The sequence below is a fragment of the Narcine bancroftii genome, chromosome 4, assembly GCF_036971445.1.
Source record: "Narcine bancroftii isolate sNarBan1 chromosome 4, sNarBan1.hap1, whole genome shotgun sequence".
Taxonomy (NCBI): domain Eukaryota; kingdom Metazoa; phylum Chordata; class Chondrichthyes; order Torpediniformes; family Narcinidae; genus Narcine; species Narcine bancroftii.
In genome coordinates, this window is record NC_091472.1 from 223,881,681 (window position 1) to 223,903,404 (window position 21,724).

At 42.5% G+C, this 21,724-nt stretch overlaps 1 protein-coding gene across 2 annotated transcripts in view; it reads right to left on the bottom strand.

The window, feature by feature from the left end:
* trpm2 (transient receptor potential cation channel, subfamily M, member 2) overlaps positions 1-21,724 on the bottom strand; it is a 166,324-nt gene that overhangs the window by 63,368 nt on the left and 81,232 nt on the right. For both annotated transcript variants that reach the window (XM_069934075.1, XM_069934074.1), the window contains 7 exons: positions 20,766-20,895; positions 18,077-18,222; positions 15,326-15,438; positions 13,521-13,601; positions 8,720-8,936; positions 7,666-7,784; positions 1,353-1,485 (listed from right to left, as the gene is read on the bottom strand). In XM_069934075.1, coding sequence (XP_069790176.1) covers positions 1,353-1,485; positions 7,666-7,784; positions 8,720-8,936; positions 13,521-13,601; positions 15,326-15,438; positions 18,077-18,222; positions 20,766-20,895 — 939 coding nt within the window. The remainder of the gene's footprint in view (positions 1-1,352; positions 1,486-7,665; positions 7,785-8,719; positions 8,937-13,520; positions 13,602-15,325; positions 15,439-18,076; positions 18,223-20,765; positions 20,896-21,724) is intronic.

The window sequence follows — 21,724 nt, forward strand, 5'->3', positions numbered from 1 at the left end:
TTCCAGTATTGCAATTCCTTTCATCGAGTTGTGTGATACCAAGTATCATGTTCTCATGTATTGATTCATGCTCAAGTTCATCTGCCTAACTACGACTCATTTCCTTGCATTAAAACAGGAGCAATTTAGCCTTGTATTGGGCTGTGGGCTGCATCAACTTCCATGGCTGCTCTATCTACTCTGTGATTGAATCATCAATTTTCCTAATTTGTTTGACCGTACCTTCCTGCCAAATGCACACCACTCCTCAACTGTGTCTCATTCTTTAGCCAAATTAGCTGAAATACCACCCCCCCCCCCCACCCCCCCAACAGGACAACCAAATCTTTCTGCAAGGATATTAAAGCCATTCTGGACGTGTTCAGATTGTACTGTCACACACTGTCCAGTGAAGGTCACAGTGGTACAGACATTTAAAGCCCCCTCCTTATACCATCTCTTCAGCCACATATTCATCTGATCTATCCGATTTCTATCTCATTGCAATCGACTTTGGAAGTACAGTAATCCAGAACTTATGATTTTGGAGGACCTGATCTTTAATCTGGTTCCAGCTCTAAGTTTAACTTATTTGGACTTCATCTTTTTTATGGAGCAGTTTAAACCACGACCTCTGGCTATTTTATGTCCACCTCTGGAATGACTTGTCATGATTCTGTGATATCTTTGGCCCTGCAAGTAAGCATACACTGTGACACATATTGGAAGATTGTATTAGGGTGGGACAGTCAGAATGAATGGTAGGACATGTTGATGAACAGAGGGGCACTGGTGTACACAGATCTGTGAATGAGGCAGGATAAGTGGATAGGATGACAGGAAGGGATATTTGCCTTCATCAGCCAGGACCTGGAACTTAAGAGCAGAGATGTTATGTCAGAGATTAATGAAATATTTGGTAAGAGTAGTGACTGGGGCCCGGGACAGGTAAGAACAGTCACAGAACAGATTAAAGAGCGACAGGATGAGGACACATGGGTTCCCCACTATGTCTATCCCCAGGGATTGGGTCTCTGTGGGTTCCCCATTGTGCCTATCCTCAGGGATGGGGTTGGCATGGGCTCTGCACTGTGTTTATCCCAGGGGCAGGGACTGCTTGTGTTCCCCACTATGTCTATCCCCAGGGATGGGGTCTATGTGGGTTCCCAACTTTGTCTATCTCCAGGGATGGGGTCTTTGTGGTACCCTACTTTGTCTATCCCCAAAGATGATGACTGTGCAGGAGGGTTTCCCATAGTGTTTATCCCTAGGGAAGTGCTCTGAATGGGTTACCCACTTTATCTATCACCAGGAAACTAATATTCATAAGGGTGACAGGAAGACAAAGAAGGCATTGTTCAATAAGAGCTCACCATCATTTCCAGCATGATGATCTTTGGCCCAAGAGTTTTACTGACAGTGAAGATGTGCATCAATCTTAAACAATAAATGATGTAATCCAAGCACAAAATGATCCTTCCGTGTTGGAAAGTTGCAGGAAACCACCTGAAATGACAATTGTGCAAAACAGGAAATTAAGTGTGAGCTCAGCTCCCCATGTCAGAGGAGTGCAAGAAATGGAATGTATGTCTTGGAACACAGAACATTCCCACATAGTACAGATCCTTCAGCTCACAACGTAGTGCCAAGCTACAGAAATCTACTGTACCACAATCTGAACCTTCCCTCCCTTACACCCATAACCCTCTATATCTCTTGGATCCACATCAGTATCTGACAGTCTCTTAAATGTTCCAATTGCACCAGCCTCAACCATCAGGCTTTTCAGGCACCCACCACTCTCTATGTAACAACCTTACCTCTGACATCTCCCCTTAATATCCTGAGTGGAATCTGTTCATTTGTGCCTAATGTGTGATCACAGTCTCTAATCATTTTAGGAATTTTGCCAATGAAGAATAGTAAGTTCAGTTCAGGAGCCTTGCCGTTCAGTGTGGGCGGTCATGTCTCTCCATCCACCACGGTCTCTGACCCTCTGAATTGTAGTTGTTGCCTCCCCTGTTTCTAACCACAGTGTTAATCCTTCTATCATTTTCATTCTGTGTCTGCCTCTGCTTCTTCTTCCTTCCAGCTCTCCAGATTCTTTTAAGCAATGCATGTTTTGTTTTCATTCTTTGTAGAACTTCTTCATTTGTTATCCTGTTTATATATATTCATAGCATTCTTCGGAGAAACCACATCTCTGCTGCAATGATTTTCTTTCCTTTGCATCTGTGATGGTCCATGACTCACAGTCATACATCAAAATAGGAAGAACGTAGCACCTGAGAGTTCTAAGGCGGACGTCCATTGCTATTTTCCTGTTTGTTAGAATGTTACCTATTTCTACAAATGCTGTTCTTGCCATTGCTTTTCTTGCTTTTATGTCTATTTCACATTTGGTAAAGGTCAAGGGAAAGATTTGCCATCAGATGTTACCCATGATCCAAGCTACTTGAAGTTGTGAACTTGTTTCAGGATTTAATTTCCCAATACGATCCGATAGTTTGGAATATCAGGTTGGAATATTACCAACACTTCAGCTTTATTTTTGTTTAAAGTTAGGTCAAGTCTTTCACTTTCTGTGTTGATGGCAGATACTGATTTCTGTAAATTTACTTCACTGTTTGCTATCAGTTCTGTATCATCTGCATAGCAGAGGTTGTTGATATTGTGTCCTCCTATACTTATTCCAGGTAGGCCTTGTATGGTTCTCATGATGTTTTCACTGTACAGGGAGAACAGGTTTGGAGATGGAACACCATCCTGTCTGACTCCTCGCTTTATTGGCTGATATTCACCAATCTCGCTGTCTATCCATATGGGTGCAGTAGAGATTTCTGATTATTCTTAGATATTTTCTGTTTTGATATTAATATCTTTAAGCATTTTTATGATGACTTGGTGTATCACTGTGTCAAAGGCTTTTGTGTAGTCAATGAACAGAAGTATAGGCCTTGTACTTCTACTGACCTTTCGATAATATTCCTGAGAATACAAGTGGCGTTTGATGTTCCCTTGCCTGTAACAAAGCTGCCCTGTTCTTCACTGATCTCTGGTTTGATTTTGTTTCTTATTCTGAGCAGGAAGATTCTAGGTCGAGTTTTTGTGAGGTGATGCATTAAACTAATTGTTCTGCATTGTCCACTCTCTGTTGCACCTAAATTCTTTGGCAGGGCAATGAATACTGTCTTTAAAAGATCTTCTGGTACTTTGCCACTGTTATATACCCTATTCAATGTGATTGCTAATTTCTCAACACCAAAATCTTCTAGCGCTTCATATAGTTCAATTGGAATGTTATCTGATCTTTCGCATCTTCTTCATAGTATGTTCACTTCTCCTTTCATTAATGCTGGGCTCTCGTTGTTGCCAATATCAAGGTTGTCCTCTTGGTCTTGGTTGTTGACCATTTTTGCATTATTTTTCCTTTTTCCTTAATTGTAGAGCTGTCTTTTGTTTTTATATATCCTGTTGTTACCCCACTTTTCTTCCGATTTGTGACCTCTTCAATCTTGTTGTGCCCATGTTTACTGTTGTTGCAATTACTTTATTAACTCACATTTGTCCTTAAGCCACATTTCTTTTGCTTCCTTGCACTTGGTTGTAATCAGTGCACGTCAAGATACGTAGGTTTCTTCATTTTTCTTACATTTTCTTCTTTGTTCATAAGATTCAGAATTTTTTCTGTCATCCATTTCCTTTTAGCTTTTTTCTGTTGGTTGGGGATCACCTCTTGAGCTGCTTGTGTTATGCTGTCTCTGAGCTTTTCCCCATTGCTGTTTTGTAGAGCCTCAAATTGGTTCTTCATTGTTATTTGGAATTCAAGCAAGTACTTCAGAGAAAATGCACCTGGCTTTCTGCATAATACCAGGAGCCTGTGGGAGGTTTCTCTGCGTGAAGCTCTCCAGAGAAGCTGAAGATAAAAATCATTAATTTCATCAAAGGAATGAAAATGTGATTGTTCAGATCAAAAGTTTTTTTTTAAAAAAAGTTTTATTTTTAAATTTTTCCAAAAACATAGTATCACATCTGAAAAACATTTCTTTTAACATACTTACACTTTCTTTTAGTATAATTCACTTCTCCGATACAAACACTATATCAGCTTACTTACAATTTCCTTCCCTCCCCCCAGAACTTTGAAAATTAAGCATCAACTAAAACAATTAAAGTAACAAACAGAAAAGGAGAACTTCAGCGAACTCACAGTCTCTCTAATCTACGTCCACTCCTTGAGCTGCTTCACTGCTGTTGTCTTTATGTATTTTGTCGGCTTTTTTGAACTGTGGAGCTGTTCTAGCAGCGCACCAAAGTGCTCCAGATAAGGTTGCCATATTTTGGCAAAAGTATCGTACTTATTTCTTCAATTACATGTTATTTTCTTCATGGGCACGCAGTTGTGCATCTCTGTAGTCCATCAAGTGATGAGCAGGGGGAGTCGGACTTCCAAGTGATCATAATGCATTTTTTTTGCTACTGACAGGGCAATATCTACAAATTTAATTTGGAATTTAGTTAATGATCTGCCCGCGTTCTCTAGGTTTCCCAATAAATACAGCTCTAAATCCAGGAGGAAGTCTTTTCCCGTAATCCTAGTTAGTATATTTGATAATTCCAACCAAAAGGATCTCACCTTTGCACAGCTTCATGTGGAGTGTATAAAGGTACCAATTTCTAGCCCACCTGATGCACATTTCCAATATCCCTGATTTTCCTTCATGTAATTCTTGAGGTGTGAGATATAATTGGTGTAAGAAATTACATTGTCTGGCATTGTTCACTGATGTTACACTTTCCCTACATAGATCTATGGGATGCTGGGCTTCATTAGAGGCACAGAATTTAATAACAAGGACTTGTCAATGACCAATGAGACTCAGCTGAAGAACTGTGAACCATGGATGAGCACACTTGAGGATGAATATCAAAGGACCAGGAAAGATTTCCTGTCAGTGAAGGATGGACTTTGTGGAGAACCTTCAGAAACTTGTTGACTTGGGGGGCGTGGCAAGATGGCGTAGAGTCTAGATGTGTAATCTCGACCTCTCTGGCCAGACTTTTAAGAACCCGTTTTTAACTCTTTGTTTTCAGGTTTAAATTTTTTTAAACTTAGTTTAAAGTATCAAGGAATTGTTATGGCTATTAATGGTAAAAAGATTAAACCTCAAGTACAGAAGAAACTACATTTTTGGAGTGTTGAAGATTTAGAGCCTAAACAGTCTGCTACAACTTCAGGTTTGCTTTCTTTCAAGCCTAAACCACAGAGATTGCCTGTGGAAACTGAAAAAAAATAACTACTACTCACCAGGAGAAGGACATCGCTGGAATTACCTGTTCTCAGGAGGAAGGTGCTTGTGCCCCCGATGTGGATCCTGATTCTGGCAGCCTGCTGACTTTAATGGACTTTAATGGGACTCCATTGCTTGAAATACCCCAGGATATACTCCAATCTGAATATTTTGGTCTTTTTTGTGAGTTTTTGAAGCAACAACGGGTTGCGGGGGGAGAACAGTGTCAGCCCCCTGAGGAAGTTGGGGTGCCGTTGCTGGGAGTCCAGACCCGCAGTAAAACTGTTAAACTGCCTGTTGTTGAGATGCATCAGGAGCTGCAGTTACCTGGTGCTGCCACTACGCAAGAGAAAGCAGGGCTGAGCTTTTCTGAATTACAATGTAAACAGCTAAGCCTTATCATTCAGCTTATGCTGAATGAAATGTCTCAGAGGCTCAGTTTGGAACTGAATACAGTTAAAATACATGTGGAAGCATCTTGTGAGGATTTTAAACAATTTCAGGCTGCTTTTTTGAAATGTCAACAACAACTGGCTTCTAATACAGAAAAAGTGTTGGAGGTGGAAGAATCCGTTAAAGAATTGCGAGAACATGAGAGGGAGTTATAGAGGAAAGTAGATTATTTGGAGAATCAAAGTAGAAGGAATAATGTGGAGATTGTTGGTTTGCCAGAAGGTATGGAAGATCAAGATCCTCTTTGTTTATTTTACCGAATGGATTCCACAAATACTGGGGCAGGAATTTTTCTCTGGAGGTCTGGTATTGGAAAGAGCTCATAGAGCCTTAAGAAGAAGACCTCTGCCTGGTCAACCACCGAGACCTGTGATAATTCGATGTTTGAATTATTTGGACAGAGAAACGATACTTCATTTAGCAGTGCAAAATGCGAGACAACGACAAGCTCCGTTAATGATTCAGAATAGTAGAGTTTTTTTCTATCCTGATTTGAGTCAAGAGGTTATTCAGCATCAGCGTGGATTTAATCCACTTAAAGAAGTTTTGTGGCGTAAAGGTTATAAGTCTACTTTTCGCTATCCGTCAGTGTTTTGTGGAGACTTTCAATCTCGGTTTTTTGAGAATGAGTGTGAAGTAATGAGTTTTGCTGACTCGTTGCCAGATGTAAGAGGACAAAGACGTAGTCCACCATTGTCTCCTAAAGAAAAGTCTGGTTGTTCTGGAAATGGAAGAAACGGCAGAAATGGGAATGGAAAGAGTCCGTTTCCTTGAAATGGCATCGCTGAGTCTGGAATTTCTTGGATGAATAGAAGAACTTTTTTATTTTTATTTTCTTTTTAAGTCATTATGATATCTTATTGTTATTCTTTGTTTGGCTGGGGAGGGAGAAATTTGCTTTATGTTCTACTAGTCTTCAGCCACTGGTGGGTGATCCACATCCAACTTTTGTTTAGGATTACTACCTTTGGGTAGTTTTTTTTTGAGTGGTTCTTTTTTTCTTTTTATTTTTTTTTATTTTCATTTTATTTAGACTTTAATTTGTGGTTTATTTTTCTCCTATTGGACGGCCTATTTACGTTGATCTGAGTCTTTATATATTGATATTATTAGTTTTTAGTAATATTAGTGGATATGTCAAAGTTGAAGTTTGCTATTTTTAATGTTCGGGGTTTAAACAGTCCGATTAAGCGTAAGCATATTTTTATCAAGTTCAATCTTTGGTAAAACATGATTTTACCTGAAATGATTAAATTTGAGACTTTTGGCATAATGAGATGAAATATTGTTTAATAATAGAAAAAATTACATATGCTTCGCAGATAACTATAGTTTTTTTTATTAATAGGTGGTTGTTATATTCAGAATATTTACATTTTGATTTATATTGACTATATTTTAATATGTATGCTTAATTTTCTTTATTTTCTTTTTTCTTTATGGCTCTCCTTAGGAGAGTTGGCTGAAAGGGGGGGGGTGGGGTTTATTTCCTTTTTTTTAATATATATAAAATATAACGTTCATGCTTTGTTTATTGTTATATATGTTACTTATTATCTGTATTTTGAATGAATAAATAAAGTTTAAAAAAAAAAGAAACTTGTTGACTTCCTGTCAGAGTCATTGTTAATTTCACAGGAGTTAGACAGATACTGGCAGGGTTGATTTGAACTTACCAAAGAACCTTGAAGATGCCCATGATTTGCACTGCATCAGTCTGTGAGAATGCATTTGGGTGAAACTGTTTTGGATTTGTGAAGGTCTTGGAAAATAAAAAACATTTAAAAAACTGGTTTCTCCACAGATTCAGCAATGACAAAGACTTTACCATTTCAGAATCAGAAAGAGAATTATGATCTCACTGTGATATCGCAGAGAGCACGAGGGAGTAAAATATGAGGACTATGAAAGGTGAAAATACTGAACTGGAATGTTCACAAACCTGCAAACGAGACCCACTATAAAGATCAAAATGGCAGCCACATCCATCTGATTCCACCTGCTGTCAATGTAAAGGAGTGCCTTTTTTCGGAATCCAAAACTCCCTGGATCATACAGGAACTGTGAACCAGAACAAAACCTAGTTACACAAGAGCCAAGGCAGATCAAAACAGCAAATAAAAGCAAGGGGCTGTTTAGCTCCTTGAGCCAGTGCAATGCTATTACAGTGCCAGAGACACAAGTTTGATTCTGGCATTGTTTGTGAGGAGTCTGCTCTTTGTCCCTACCACTGTGTAGGTTTCCGCCAAGTGCTCTGGTTTCCTTCCACATTCCAAAGACCTATGTGTTTGTAGGTTAATTTGCATAGCAAGGGGTCATGGGCCGAAGGGCCTATTACTGTGCTGCATCTCTAAATTAAAATTAAATGTATTGTTCAGCTCTATCGGTACACTTTGATCCCATTTCCCCTCACCAGGCAATATTCTAACCTTACCCATTGTCTCAGCTGTTTTATGGAGGTCACGAGCAAAAAAAAACCCCATCCTGAACTGTTATTCCATTATTACATAAAAGTAATTCCCCTGTACTGCAACAAGAGAAAATAACGCCCCCAATTGCCTTCATCAACACATTAAAAAAAAAATTAATTAACATTTTAAAATTTAAATATAAATGTTTCAACTCAATTTAGACATACAGCACAGAAACAGGCCATTTCGGCCCATGAGTCCGTGCCACCCATCTTACACCCCCAGTATGTTTCAAAATGTTTGGGAGGAAACCGGAGTTCTCGGGGAAAACCCACGCAGAAACGGGAGAACATACAAACTCCTTACAGACTGTGCAGGATTCGAACCCCAGTCCCGATTGCTGGCTCTGTAAAAGCGTTGGGCTAACCGCTACGCCAACCGTGCTGCCCTTCCCTGATTTTGCTGTTTCTTCAAAAAACACAGGATATCCTACTAACAAACACATACTGACAATTCTTGATTAATATCTGGCTTTGGTGTAGATTAATCCTATCACTTAAAGCTTCCAGTAAGTTCAGGCCTCACCTGTCGCAATTCCTCAAACACGAGGGTCAAAAGCCAGGCATAGAGAAGATACTCCCTCCCAGAAGGCTGGCTTTGGAAATCAATCAACAGGACATAGGCGAACAGCCAGAGGAATCCAAAATAGGCCAGCACATTCCAGTAAAAGACCACCACAGGAGCTGTGTAAAATGCTCTCAGCTGCTGCCAACAGGTCAGAGGCTTCACATCCTCCTCATTACTGTGAAGAAACCAGAATATCCATAAAAGATAGCCAGAAAATGGCAACACACTGCGTCACTTAATTCCATTTGGATTGTTGAGGTTACAGATGTCAGTGCAGAGAAAGGATTTATTTAGTCAGTTTCAATGAACATCAGAATCAGACATAACAGACAAGACAGGAAGGGTGAGACAGAGTAAAGCTCTTTCCACACAGTCTCATAAAACATACAAAGAGAGGGACAGCACTGGTTTGATGGAGACTATGGAGCAGAGAGAGGATCTAGTTTTTAGTTCTACAGCATTGCATGAGAGCCTTTGGCCAAATTCATCCATGTTGACTGAGTTGCCCAGCTATGCTCGTCCCATTTGCCCGCATTTGGCCCATATCCCTCCAGATGACACAAAGGTAGGTGGAGAGGAGCAGGTAGAGAAAAACAGGCTGCAGAAGGACTTAGATTAGGAGAATGGGCAGAGAAGTGGCAAATGAAATATAATGTCAGAAAGGGTACGGCCATGCACTTTGGTAGAAAAAAAATAAAAGGGCAGTCTATTTTTTAAATGGAGAGAAAACTGAAAATACCCAGATGCAAAGAGACCTGGGAGTCCTTGTGCAAGATAGCCTGAAGGTAAACTTGCAAGGTGAGTCAGTAGTGAAGAAGGCAAATGCAATGCTGGCATTCATTTCAAGAGGAATAGAGTACAAGAGCAGGGATGTGATACTGAGGCTTTATAAGGCACTGGTGAAACCTCACCTGGAGTATTGTGAGCATTTAAGAAAAGAGGTGCTGATTTTGGACAGGGTTTACTTGGATTGATTCCAGGAATGAAAGGGACATGATATGAAGAGAGTTTGACAGCTTTTGGCCTGTATTTGTTGGAATTTAGGATAATGAGGGGGGACCTCATTGAAACATTTTGAATATTGAAAGGGTAGATGTAGAAAGGTTGTTTCCCATGGTGGGAGAGTCAAGGACAAGAGGGCACAACTTCAGGAATGAATGGCATCCGATTAGAACAGAAGTGTGGTGGAATAATTTGTTGCCACAGGTGGTTATGGACTCCACATCATTGGCTGTAATGAAGGCAGAGATTGATAGGTTTCTGATTAGCCAAGGCATCAATGCTTATGTATGGGTAGTGGGACTGAGTGGGAAATGGATCAGCTCATGATTAAGTGATGGGGGTGACTCGATGAGATGAATAGTCTATTTCAACTCCTACTGTACATATTTGCGTAATAGTCAAGTTTTTGTACTGATTTTTTGGGTTAAATTTGGGGGCGTTGACTTTTACATGGGCCATACTTTTGACCGCAGTAAGTTCTTGTGTCATTCAAGGTGTCAGCTCGATGGCCAGGATTGGGTAGTAGTCCACGTTCGGGGCTTTGGCTGCTCAGATGGGAGGGCAGCTGGGTCCTAGGAGAGAGTCTGTGGCCGGGGCGTCAGGAGCACGGGTGGGTGGTGGTCGAGGCGAGGATCCGCGGTCGGGTGTTGGATGCTCACGTGGGTGGGAATTAGGATGGGCAGGAAGCTAAGATCAAGGTTCACAATCGGGGTGTCTGGAGCTCCAGTGGGTGGGTAGCTGAGGCGAGGGTTCGCAGTTGGGATGTCGGGAGCTGCAGTGGGTTAGATGGCTGAGGCGAAGGTTTCACGGTTAGGTCATCCGGAAGCTCCAGTGGGCGGGCAGCCGAGGTGAAGGTTCAGGGTGTCAGCAACTCAAATGGCTGGGTGGTTGAGGCCAAGAATTAGGGCGGCAGGGGAGGTGGGGGGGGGGTTGACTTTTCATACAGAAAACATGATTTTTGGGCCAAAAAAGAGAGGGTTGGCAATTACTTGGGATCGACTATTACATGAGTTTTTACTCTTTGGGGCAGGGAGGTTAAATATGATGGCAGCAAGGTTAGCGTAGAGGTTCGTGCAACACTGTTACAGCACCAGTGACCAGGGTTCGAATTTAAATTTTGTCAGTTATGGGCATTACCTAATTTAAGTTAACTTTACATATTTATGGACCACAATACTGATTTTTTTCAAATTACTTTACGTTTTGCACTGTCTTTTCTCTTTCCAACTGTTTTTTTTAAATGCTGGTGCTTTAGTTAGGCATTGTAAGAGTGTGTCTCAAGCAACCGGAAAACTTGCATATCTCGCATCAACCAATCCCCGTCGGTGCCAAATGCCAGGGGTTTTACTGTATTGGCTGACTATTTCTCTCCACGATGCTGCCTGATACACTCAATCCCTCTTTGTTCTTCCAATCCAACCGTTGAGGCTTCATGTCTGATGCCATCGACATTAGCCTGCCTCAATTTTTCATTTACTTGAAGACCACTCCTAACATTTTTCAGAATTAATGATCACTAGTCCCAAACATTTCAGTCAATGACCCTGCTTCATTTCCCATTTGACAATTCAATCTTGCTCCTCTCTCATTGGATGTTCTACATGGACATCATGAGGTACCCCCATCACCCTGATCACAAAATCTTCATGCTGCTACCTTCAGACAGGAGGATTGGAAATCTGGGCTTTTGAACCTCCCTGGACTATATCCTATCTGTAAACTACTACAGGACCACCAGAAGATCTGTTTGCACTGTTGAAACATCACTTTTTTTCTTCCACTGACTGCAACAATGAATATTTATTTATCTATCCTTTTGCCTTAGCATATAGTGGTAATTAAATTAATACTATTGTAGTTGGTGTATCTGTTTGGCTGCAGAAAGTAAGAATCTGTTCATTGTACTGAGTAGAACTATAAATTCTCAACATCTCACATGTTGCTTGAGAAAACTTTCTTGGATGCATTTTCATGGACATACATATTCCTTCCCATCCATCCCCTCGCATTGTGACAGCCCCAGTCAATCAGAACGAAGCTGGAATCTCCTGAAGTATAACTTTATTTTTCTTGCTGCACAGCTCATGCTCTCCTCGACTTCCTGCTAACTTCTGGACAGCCCGCCACACAATCCCATCAAAGTAGAACTTATTTCTAAGTTCCTCCATGGAGATTCATTGGATGATCTGCCAAACTTTAAGAACTGCAGTGATATTCTCCCTAATCAAAGGTCCGCCACTTCTCTCTTCAGTTTTATCATTTTACCCTGGAACTTTGAGCTGCCTGTCCTATACCTCCCTCAGATAGTTAGAGTTATATCCTGGTGCCACATCTGCCCGTGCTCTGAATTTGTCTGCCTTACCTCTCAGGCTCACTGAATTAAAATATATGCCATTAAATCAATCTGATCTCCCTCTCTTGCTTTCCTAAGGACTGAACTTGCTCTCTTTAACATTCACCTCAACTGTTCCATCTGTCCCATTGTCCATTTACTTTGCTGATAAGGGAGAGCAGAGAAGGAGGAATTTGATTTTGGAGGATTCCCCATGCACTTTAAGGTTGGTAGCTTGAATTATGTGCCAGGGGACTGCTGGAAGATCCAAGAACCAGGTTGCAGAACCAACTGCAGAAGAACTCAACAGGCCATGTATTATCAATGGGGTGGGGGCAGGGGGGCTGAAAAAAGAATGTCAATGTTTTGGGCCGGAATGTTGACCATTCCTTTCCTCCCATTGATGCTGCTTGAACAGTTGAATTGCATCAGCAGATTGTTTGTTGCTCCAGATTTCAGCATCTGCATCTCTCAGTGAAGGAGCTGAGAGATTGGTGGGTGGGGCTCCAACCCTGAAGATAGGCAAAGATTGTCTATCCTCCTTATCCCAAGTGCCTGACCCAGGTCAACTGAGGCTGTATGGGCAAGGAATGTTGCTTCAATCCTTGGACATTTGTATGGCTGACCTGGGTGGAGAGGCATTCTCCAGCTACACAGCCAACATGATAGTAACCAGCAAGAGACCCTCTCTCTTTCTCACCTCTATTCAGCTCCCTTTTCTCCCTCATATTTGATTTTGCTTCTGCTAGGTGGGTATGTCACCCCATGTTTTCGGCTGGAGGTAGGGGCTCTCCTACAAAAGCAGCAGCTAGCTGTCCGGAGGCCCTGCCACTGTCCAAACTAAGCTCATGTTTACCCTGCATATCATCGAGGCCTGTGTGTAGCCAACGGCCAGTTTTCAAGACTTCAGCTGTCGTCATGACCACACAAAAGGTAAGGATAGACTTGCAGTGTTTGGAGGAATTGCCCCATCTCTGGCTTGCCAATTACAGCTTTTCACTGCGTGCCAGAGACAGATGTTGATCCCATCACATCTATACTTCAAAAGAGTCCTTAGCATGCTTGATCATTTTCAAAATGTCTCCATGGTCCTGCCTAATCCCCAAAATCTTAGTCTTACCCGTGTTCTGAAAAACTATGTCTGCCTTGAATATATTCGATGGCTCTATATCCAGGGAAGAGAATCTCAAAAAGTGGCCAACTTCAGATTGGAAATTCCTTCTCCTCACAGATGGAAGTGGGTACACGTTATTCTGAAACTGTGGCCCTTTGTCCAAATATTCCTACAGGGGGAAAATCCTCCCAGCATCCAACCTGTCTATCCCCTTCAAAATCAAATGCACCTGACACAGAGGCACAGAGAGAGAAAATCCTGAGTCACCCAGCAGAAAGGAAGGGATTTGATGAGCTGTGGCCTTTACTCACTGGAAGAAAAAATGCTGTCTGCTTTGCAGAGATTCCACTTTAACTGTGCTTGACAACTCTTTTTGCCTTTGTTCATCTTGCCTAAAATGAAAAGTAGATTGTCAGTCAGAATTCAAACTGAATGCCAGGTCTGGAACCACCTGTGGCAGTTTACCCTCATTGGATTGCATTCACCCTCGTTAGAACCACAGATGCCTACAGAATGGAAGCAGGCTCTTAGGCCAAACTTATCGTGATGACTTAGGTGCCTTTCTGTGCTCATCTCATTTGCCTGCCTTTGACACAAATCCCACTTACCTGTTCTAATGGGAACCACCTCTACCACTGCCTCTGGAGATAAACAAATGCTAGGTTTGAGGGCAAAACACAAATATTGCTGGAGAAACTTAAATGGTCACACAGCAACCCAAAATGTGCTGTGTTTCTTCACCACATTTGTGTATTGCACCACTGCCTCTGGCAGCTCACTTCATGTCAAAGTTAAACAAGTTTACAGTTCAGATTTATTGTCAGGACACATACATGACATCACATACAATCTCGAGTTTCTTTTTCCTGCGGGCGAGGCAGAATTACCACTTAATGGTAGTGTTAAAATAACTGTACTCAAGAAGATACGCACACATGTAAACAAATAAATAAATATAAACAAACTGCGCAATGCAGAGAGAAAAGAAAATCAATAAACTGCATAAGTAAGAGTCCTTAAATGAGTCCCTGATTGAGTTTGTTGTTGAGGATTTTGATGGTGGAGGGGGAGCAGCTGTTCCTGAACCTGGTGGTGCGAGTCTTGCAGCACCTATACCTCGATCCTGATGGCAGCAGCAAGAACAGAGCGTTTACTGGGTGATGTGGGTCCTTGATGTTTGCTGCTGCTCTCTGATGGCAGAGTTCCCTGTCAGTGTTCTTGATGGTGGGGAGGGTTTTGCCTGTGATGTTCTTGTCTGTGTCCACTACCTTTGCCTCTAAGATCCCCTTTAAATCTTTCCCTTTCACCTTAAACCTGCAGGTCACTACCTTAAAAATCATACTGTCCACACAATTCTCAACTCTGTGAAAGCACAGTAACATCACTAGCTCTGAGCTCTCATGCTCTGACATCAAATGCTGAAGGTGGAGAGCAGTTCAGAGTTCCCATGTGCTACAAGACACACAACACATGGGACTGATCTGCCCCATCGTAAAAAAAAGCTTTTACTAAAAAGTAATCCATAGGCCAGCTCCTTCAAATTAAGCTTCAAGATTTCCCTTAGTGAAAGAATACTCATCTTCCCTGATCATCCTGCCTGCATAGCGAACCATGTTCTATCCATCATGCATCCTTGGGCTTTCCCTGTCACTGAGTGCAGGGGAGCGAATCTTGCCAGCCCTTCTCCAACTGGGACATGGTGAGCTCCCTGCACAATAAATTTTGAAGGGCCCTCAAACTCATGGAAATTAATTCTATTTCCAATTCCTGCATTTCCTAGTCCCCATCAGTTCCCCACTGTTCCCCATTTTCCCCACCTCTTCCAACCTATTCCCCACTGTACCACACTGTTCTCCCTTGTTCCCCATGTGTTTCCCACTGTTCCCTACTGCTCTCATTTGTTCTCTACCTGTTCCTCACCTGTTCCACACATTCCCACTGTTACCCACTGTTCTCCACTCTTCCCCATCTGTTCCCCACCATTTTCCTTTCTGTTACCCACTGCTCTCCACTGTTTCCCACTGTTCTCCTAGTTCTTGATGCCAGCCAGAGATGAAGATTGGCAAAGACTGGTGTTGGTAGAGGCAGATGATGGGAAGAGTGATCAGGGCCCTACCTGAAGGTGATGAGCTTTGAACAGATGACAGGCCAGACTACCAAGCAGAGAAGCAGCTGCCACAAACGTGTGTCCACAGAGAGATCTCCCCACCAGATTTTGGTCAGCAAATCCTGCAAACAAAAGGAAAATAAATCAGTTATATTGGCATGGAAGGTGTAAAACACTGAAGGCTGTAGACACAGTGATTGGAGTAAAAACATAATGCTGGAGAAATTCAGCAGGTCCAACAGTATTTTATATAACAAAGATAAAAATACATAACCAATAATTCAGGCTTGAGCCCTTCATCAAGGTATGAACAAAATGAGGACAGGTGCCTGAATAAAACTGGGGGAGGAAGGGGAGTGGGAAGGTTGAGAGGGATAGGGGAAGGACCACAGGCAAAAAGTAGTAGGTGGATAAAGGAGGGAGGGTACACCAACAAACAGGGGGAAGGGGAATAGCTCTGTGAATGGAGAGGGAAGGGAGTGGAGAGTTGGAGCAAATAAGACAGAGGGATGACGAAGAGAGGGAGAATGGGGAGTAACCAGCAGAAACCAGAGAAGCCTATGTTAATGACATCTGGTTGGAGAGTACCCAGACAGAAAATTAGACACTGCTCATCCAAATTACAGGTGAATGAAAGCATTGAAGGTTCTGGAGGGACATGTTACCCTGGAGAATGAGTGGATCTGCTGGCATGGGGTATAGTGTAGGCTGTAGAAGCAGGGTGACAATCTGCAAGAAGCAGCACTGCACCAGCAGCCTAGGGGTTACCATCAGGATCTGAAGGAAGAAATGATTGATGGAGGAGAAGAATACAGGAGGAAGGGATGAAAAAAGAAGTTTGGATTTTGAAAGCAGGTTCAGGAGAGTGCAACATCACAAGTCATACAGATGCACAGAACTAGACAACACAGGATCACTGGGAGTATTGCAGATTCCAGTGATGTGGTCATGCCCAGGGAAAGTAAAGGGAGTCAGCAGACAGTCCAGGGTTCCCTATGGCCACCCTCCTCTTTGGATACTGTTGGGATAGCAGCAGCAGTCAGGTTGGCAGCACCACCAAGAGCGAGGAAGAATGAAGTCAGGTGGAGAATGAGTGATAGCTGACTCCACATTAGGCCCACAGGTAGTAGTTTCCCTGGCTGCAAAGCGAGACAGCAGGATGGGGCCCCCTTTGAGCGAGTACAAGATGTTGTGGCCCATACTGGCACCAGTGACATCAGCAAGAAGAGATGTGGTCCTGCAAAATAATTTTAGGCTAAAGAGCGAACATCTTGGGCTATCACTACCTGTGCCACGTGCCGGTGGGGTTAGGAATGGAAAGATAGTCCAGAAGATGAGAAGTTCACAAAAAATATAGTAAAACCTGTTATTCAGAATTCAAGCAACCAGCAGCTGGCAAAAAAAATTGTGGGAAGTAAATAGGTAAAAAATATGAAAGTTTAAAATTGGATCTTCCCTAGGGGTCAGTTCACCAAACATGCAGCACGCAATCTCAAGTAACTGGGAAGTTCATGTCTACGGTATCTACCAATCCCCATAGGTGCCAGATACCGGGGGTTTAACTGTACTGCTTTTAAAGAGAGCAAGGTTAGTGGATAGAACAGAGCAAAGAGAGAAGAAATATTTGTAATTTAAAGTGTGACGACAGTGGAGATCCAAGTTTATAACAAGATCCCGATCAGTTGGGACGGTGGCCCAACAAGTGGCAAATAGAATTTAACTCTGACAAGTTACTCTTTGGTAAATCAAACCAGGGTCGGTTCCACTTACACAATAAAAGGTCTAAGCATGGGGAGTGTTGTAGTGGGGAGAGATCTAGGAGTACAGGTGCAAAGATTTTTAAAAATTTAGACATACAGCAAGGTAACAGGCCATTTCGACCCACAAGTCTATGCCACACAATTTACACCCAATTAATCTTCTCCCCCAGTAGGGTTCGAACAGTGGAAGTAAACCGGAGCCCCCAGGGGAGACATGGGGAGAACGTAAAAACCTCTTACAGACAGTGCGGAATTTGAACCCTGGTCTCGATCGCTAGTGCTGGAAAGGCCATCTGTGCCGCCCAATAAAAAAGTCGTAACTCAGGTAGACAGGGTGGTGAAGGAGGTGTTCGGCACACTCGTCTGAGGAAAGGATGTCAATAAATTGGAAAGGGTGCAGAGGAGGTTCACCAGGATGTTCACAGGACTGCAGACTTTGAGTTTGAATTACAGGGAGATGCTGGATATTCTCCAGAGTAAAGGAGGCTGAGGGGTGACCTAGTGGAAATATAGAAATCATGAAAAGTATGTATGAAGTGAATGTTCTGTCTAGGTTGGATGATTCTAGAACTGCACAGCATGGGTTTAAGGTGAGGGGGAGAAGTTTAAAAGGGAACTGGGGGCAACTTTTTCAGCCAGAGGACTGGACTGAATTGCCAGAGGAGGTTACAGCGGTGGGCATAACAACATTCAGACGACAGTTGGACAGATGCATGGAGACAAAGTGTTTGGAAGGATATGGACTCAACGCACACAGATGGAATGAGCTGACAATGCCAACTTGGTCAACATGTCCAAGTTCAGATGAAGGGCCTGTTTTGTGCTGCGTGACTGACTGTCCTAAGGATACTGCTTGTCTCCCAGTTCACACAAGCCTACAGGGTCCTGGACAGCATTGCGGTGGAAAGTCGTGAATCCTTGGAGGTTATGAGATTTTCAATTAGTCCCTGCATGTTCACTTCAAGACAAGTTCACAATCAGCAAGCCAGATGCGCCAGACCTGAACACCTCCAAGTGCCATGAATTTCTTGCTCTCAGCTTCCAATGCCAGCCGCAAGCACGTGGTATTTCCCCAGCCAGTAGAAACCCGAACCAGCAGCTTCTGTGCTCGTTTGCTGTGCTTCTTGTAGCATTCGGTGAACAGCCCTTTGGTCAGAGGGAGAGGGGAATAACTACACAAATCATAGAATACAATTCTGTCAAGGTAGTCATATTGCTATATCAGTGAATCTGTGTAGAAATACAACACAGCTCAGAGATCAGTGTAAATTTTGAGGTTAGAAGATACACTGTTATAGCACACTACAAATCCAGCCCACACTTTGGTGCTGACACATATTAATCTTCCCCACATCAATCTAGTCCTTTCCTCCCTCACAATCCATAAACCTCTATTTTTTTAATATCCATGTGTCTATCCACTAGCCCTTTAAATGCCCCTACTGTACCAATTCCTACTACCACCCATCCCCCAGACATGCATTCCAGGCACCCATTACTCTCTGTGTAATAAAACCTACCTTCCATGAACTCTCCTCCACTCACCTTAATCAGATATCCTCCAATATTGGTTACTGCCTCTTTAGAAAGGGGTTCAGGCTGTCCTCTCTAATATGCCCTTCATAATATTGTACACCTCTTTTATGACGCTTTTTATCATCACCCCAAAGAGAAAAATCGCTAGCTCGCTCAGACTTTTTTCATGAGTCATGTTCTCCAATCCTGGTAAATCTCCGCTGCATTCTCTCTAAAGCATCTACATCCTTCCTATAATAAGGTAAGCAAAACTGAACACAAAACTCCAAGTGTGGTCCAACTAGAGTTTTAGAATTCATGGCTCTTGGACTTAATCGCCAGGCTAATGAAGGCCTGGACACCATACGTCTCGTCAACCACCCTATCAACTTGCGCGGCAACCTGGGTGCATCTATGCATCCCAAAATCCCACTGTTTGTCCAACTCGAGAAGAATCCTGCCATTAACACACACTGTCAAGTTCAATCTTCCAGGGGATTATAAAGAAATTTATTTTAGCAATGTATTTCCTATTTCAAGCAAAGACTCCTAAAAGGGAGTGACATAAGGCAGAGGTGGGAATCAGACTTGGACATAATAATTGGAGAACAGTGCTGGTCTGATCTATGTCGCAACAGTTTGACAAATACAGTTAATGTTAGATGGGTACAGTATAATTTCTTGGATCAGTTATATCTCATGCCACAAAAATTGAATAAACTTAAATCATAAATTTCAGACCAATGTTTTAGATAAGGCATCGAGGTGGGAACCTTTCTACATTCAACCTGGTGATGTTCCAAGGTGAGGCCTAGGGAATATCTAGGGATATCCTAGAACAAATTATAGGAAAACATTTTCCACAAAACCCAAAACTGTTTTTACTGGGAAACATTGTGGGTGAAGGACCTTTTACAATGCCTGCCTAAATTGCAAACGCAATGTGTAAAGATTGCATTGGTGGTGGCCAGGACATGGGTAATGGTTCCCTGGAAGTCGGATGCCCATCTAGGGATGGCAGGATGGGATATGGAAATGCAAAGTTGTGCTCTCTTGGGAAAATCATTTACAGTTTGAGGAACAAATATGGCAATTTTATCAATATTTGGCAGTCATATTTACGGCAAGTAGCTGTAAATCTTTTTTTTCCTCCCTCACTTCGGTGTGCCCTGTCTTTACCCGATGGGTGGACGGTGCAGACCTGACAACCTCTCTTTTTTTTCTCTTTTTAGTTTAGTCTCAAACTAACTTGTTTTCTTGGTCTCTATTCTTTTTCTTTTTTCCTCCCCTCGGGGGAGGGGGTGGAGGGGAGGTACATAGTTAGACATGCAATCACTATTAATGGATGGATATTACTATTTTTTTCAGAGACTTATTTTGCCTTTTGCACTGTTTGACTTAAAAATTTGTAAATAACTTTTTAAAAAGTTCAACCTTCTAAAGAGTATCACCTAACACTTGTCTGGATTGAACTCTATCTGCCCAACTCTGTATCCTGTCTCTATCCCATTGAAAACTATGACAACCTTCTACACTATTCACAACACGTCCAACCTTGTCCGAATTCACACAGTCAAGTTTTTGTGATTTCCAAGCCTCATGGCCTTCTGAATGAGCCCACCATGGGATTGCTTGTTAAAAATACTCCTACTTCTGTCCAGCTCAGCATTTACTATTCATCTCCAGAGATGGTTGGCTACTGGAAATCAGCTCGTCTTACTCTGAACAACTGCTGCCACCAACGATCTCTTCCCAAGAAATGTGCTATGTATTCTGACAAAAGATCAGACCATGAGATGGAAGCATAATTAGGCCATTTGGCCCATCATGTCTGCCCTGCCATTTGAATCATGAATTTGATGCATTTTTCCTCTCAACCCCATTCTCCTGCCCATAACCTTTGACACCTTTATCAATCAAGAACCTATCAAACTCCAATTTAAATCCACCCAATGACTTAGCCTCTAAAAGCCGTCTGTGAGAACAAATTCCACAGATTCACCACCATCTGCCTGAAGAAACCTCATCTCTGTTCTAAAGGGGTGCCCTGTCATTCTGAGGCTGTGCCCTCTAGTCCTGGTCTCTCTTCTGGAATGGGATTGTCTCGGGGCCACAACAGAAGCATAATACCACCCCCCCCCCCCACCTCAAGCATCTCAGAGAGTTCAACATACCAATGGCTTGATCCTCATATTCTTGGGCCAGCTCCTCCATCTTCTCACTCAGGTCTGTGTCATTCTCTTCCGAGGATATCTTCTTCAGGATCTTACAGGCAACCAATGAGGCAGCAATACTGTCCATGCCCTACAATACAAAGCAAACAGGTGAATTGTGTATGACCTGCTTGACAGAGCACATCATGAAAGTCATGTCAACTAACACAGCCCAAACCTCTGGCCAGCTCTTCCCAACTCTGCCAACATTATCAGTGGCCAACTATTAACAAAACTTACAAATGCTGGACCTATTTCGGTGTAGGGGGGCCATAGCATGGAAATCCACTCATTTGTGCTGCTCCCATTTCCTCCATAAAACCTACCATAACAATGTATCTGCACAAAATTACTACATGTCATAATTATATCCAGCTCCACAACTTCCTACAGCAGCTTCTTCCACATCAGAGTGAAAAATTCTCCTTTAAATCTTTCTTCTTTCAGATTAAATTTATGGCCTTGATCTTTAGAATACCCTACCCAGGAGACAAGGCTATGAATGGTAACTGTATCTATGCTCCTCATTATTTTATATACATCCATAAGGTTACCTCTCACACTCCATGTTCTAGGGAGAAATGTCCTTGCCTATCCACCTCAGTTCTGGTAATATCCTGAGTGATGGGGAGTGAGAAGGGTGCAGTTAAGGGATAAATGCCGGGGAGGGAGGCGAGTAGTGGGAAGGGGCGAGTGGACGAAAGCATTGCAAATTAAACAATCCTATCCAAAGCAGAGAGGTGAGGGTAGGGGCCTTCCTGATGGGAGCACTGTGTTTACAGGGAAGATGCAGGGTCCCTGTTGTTCGTCCTATATATATTAATGATTTGGATGAGAATGGCTTGGTCAACAAGTTTGTAGATGACACCAATATTGGTGTTACTATGGATAATGATGTCCAATTATAAGGAGATTAGATC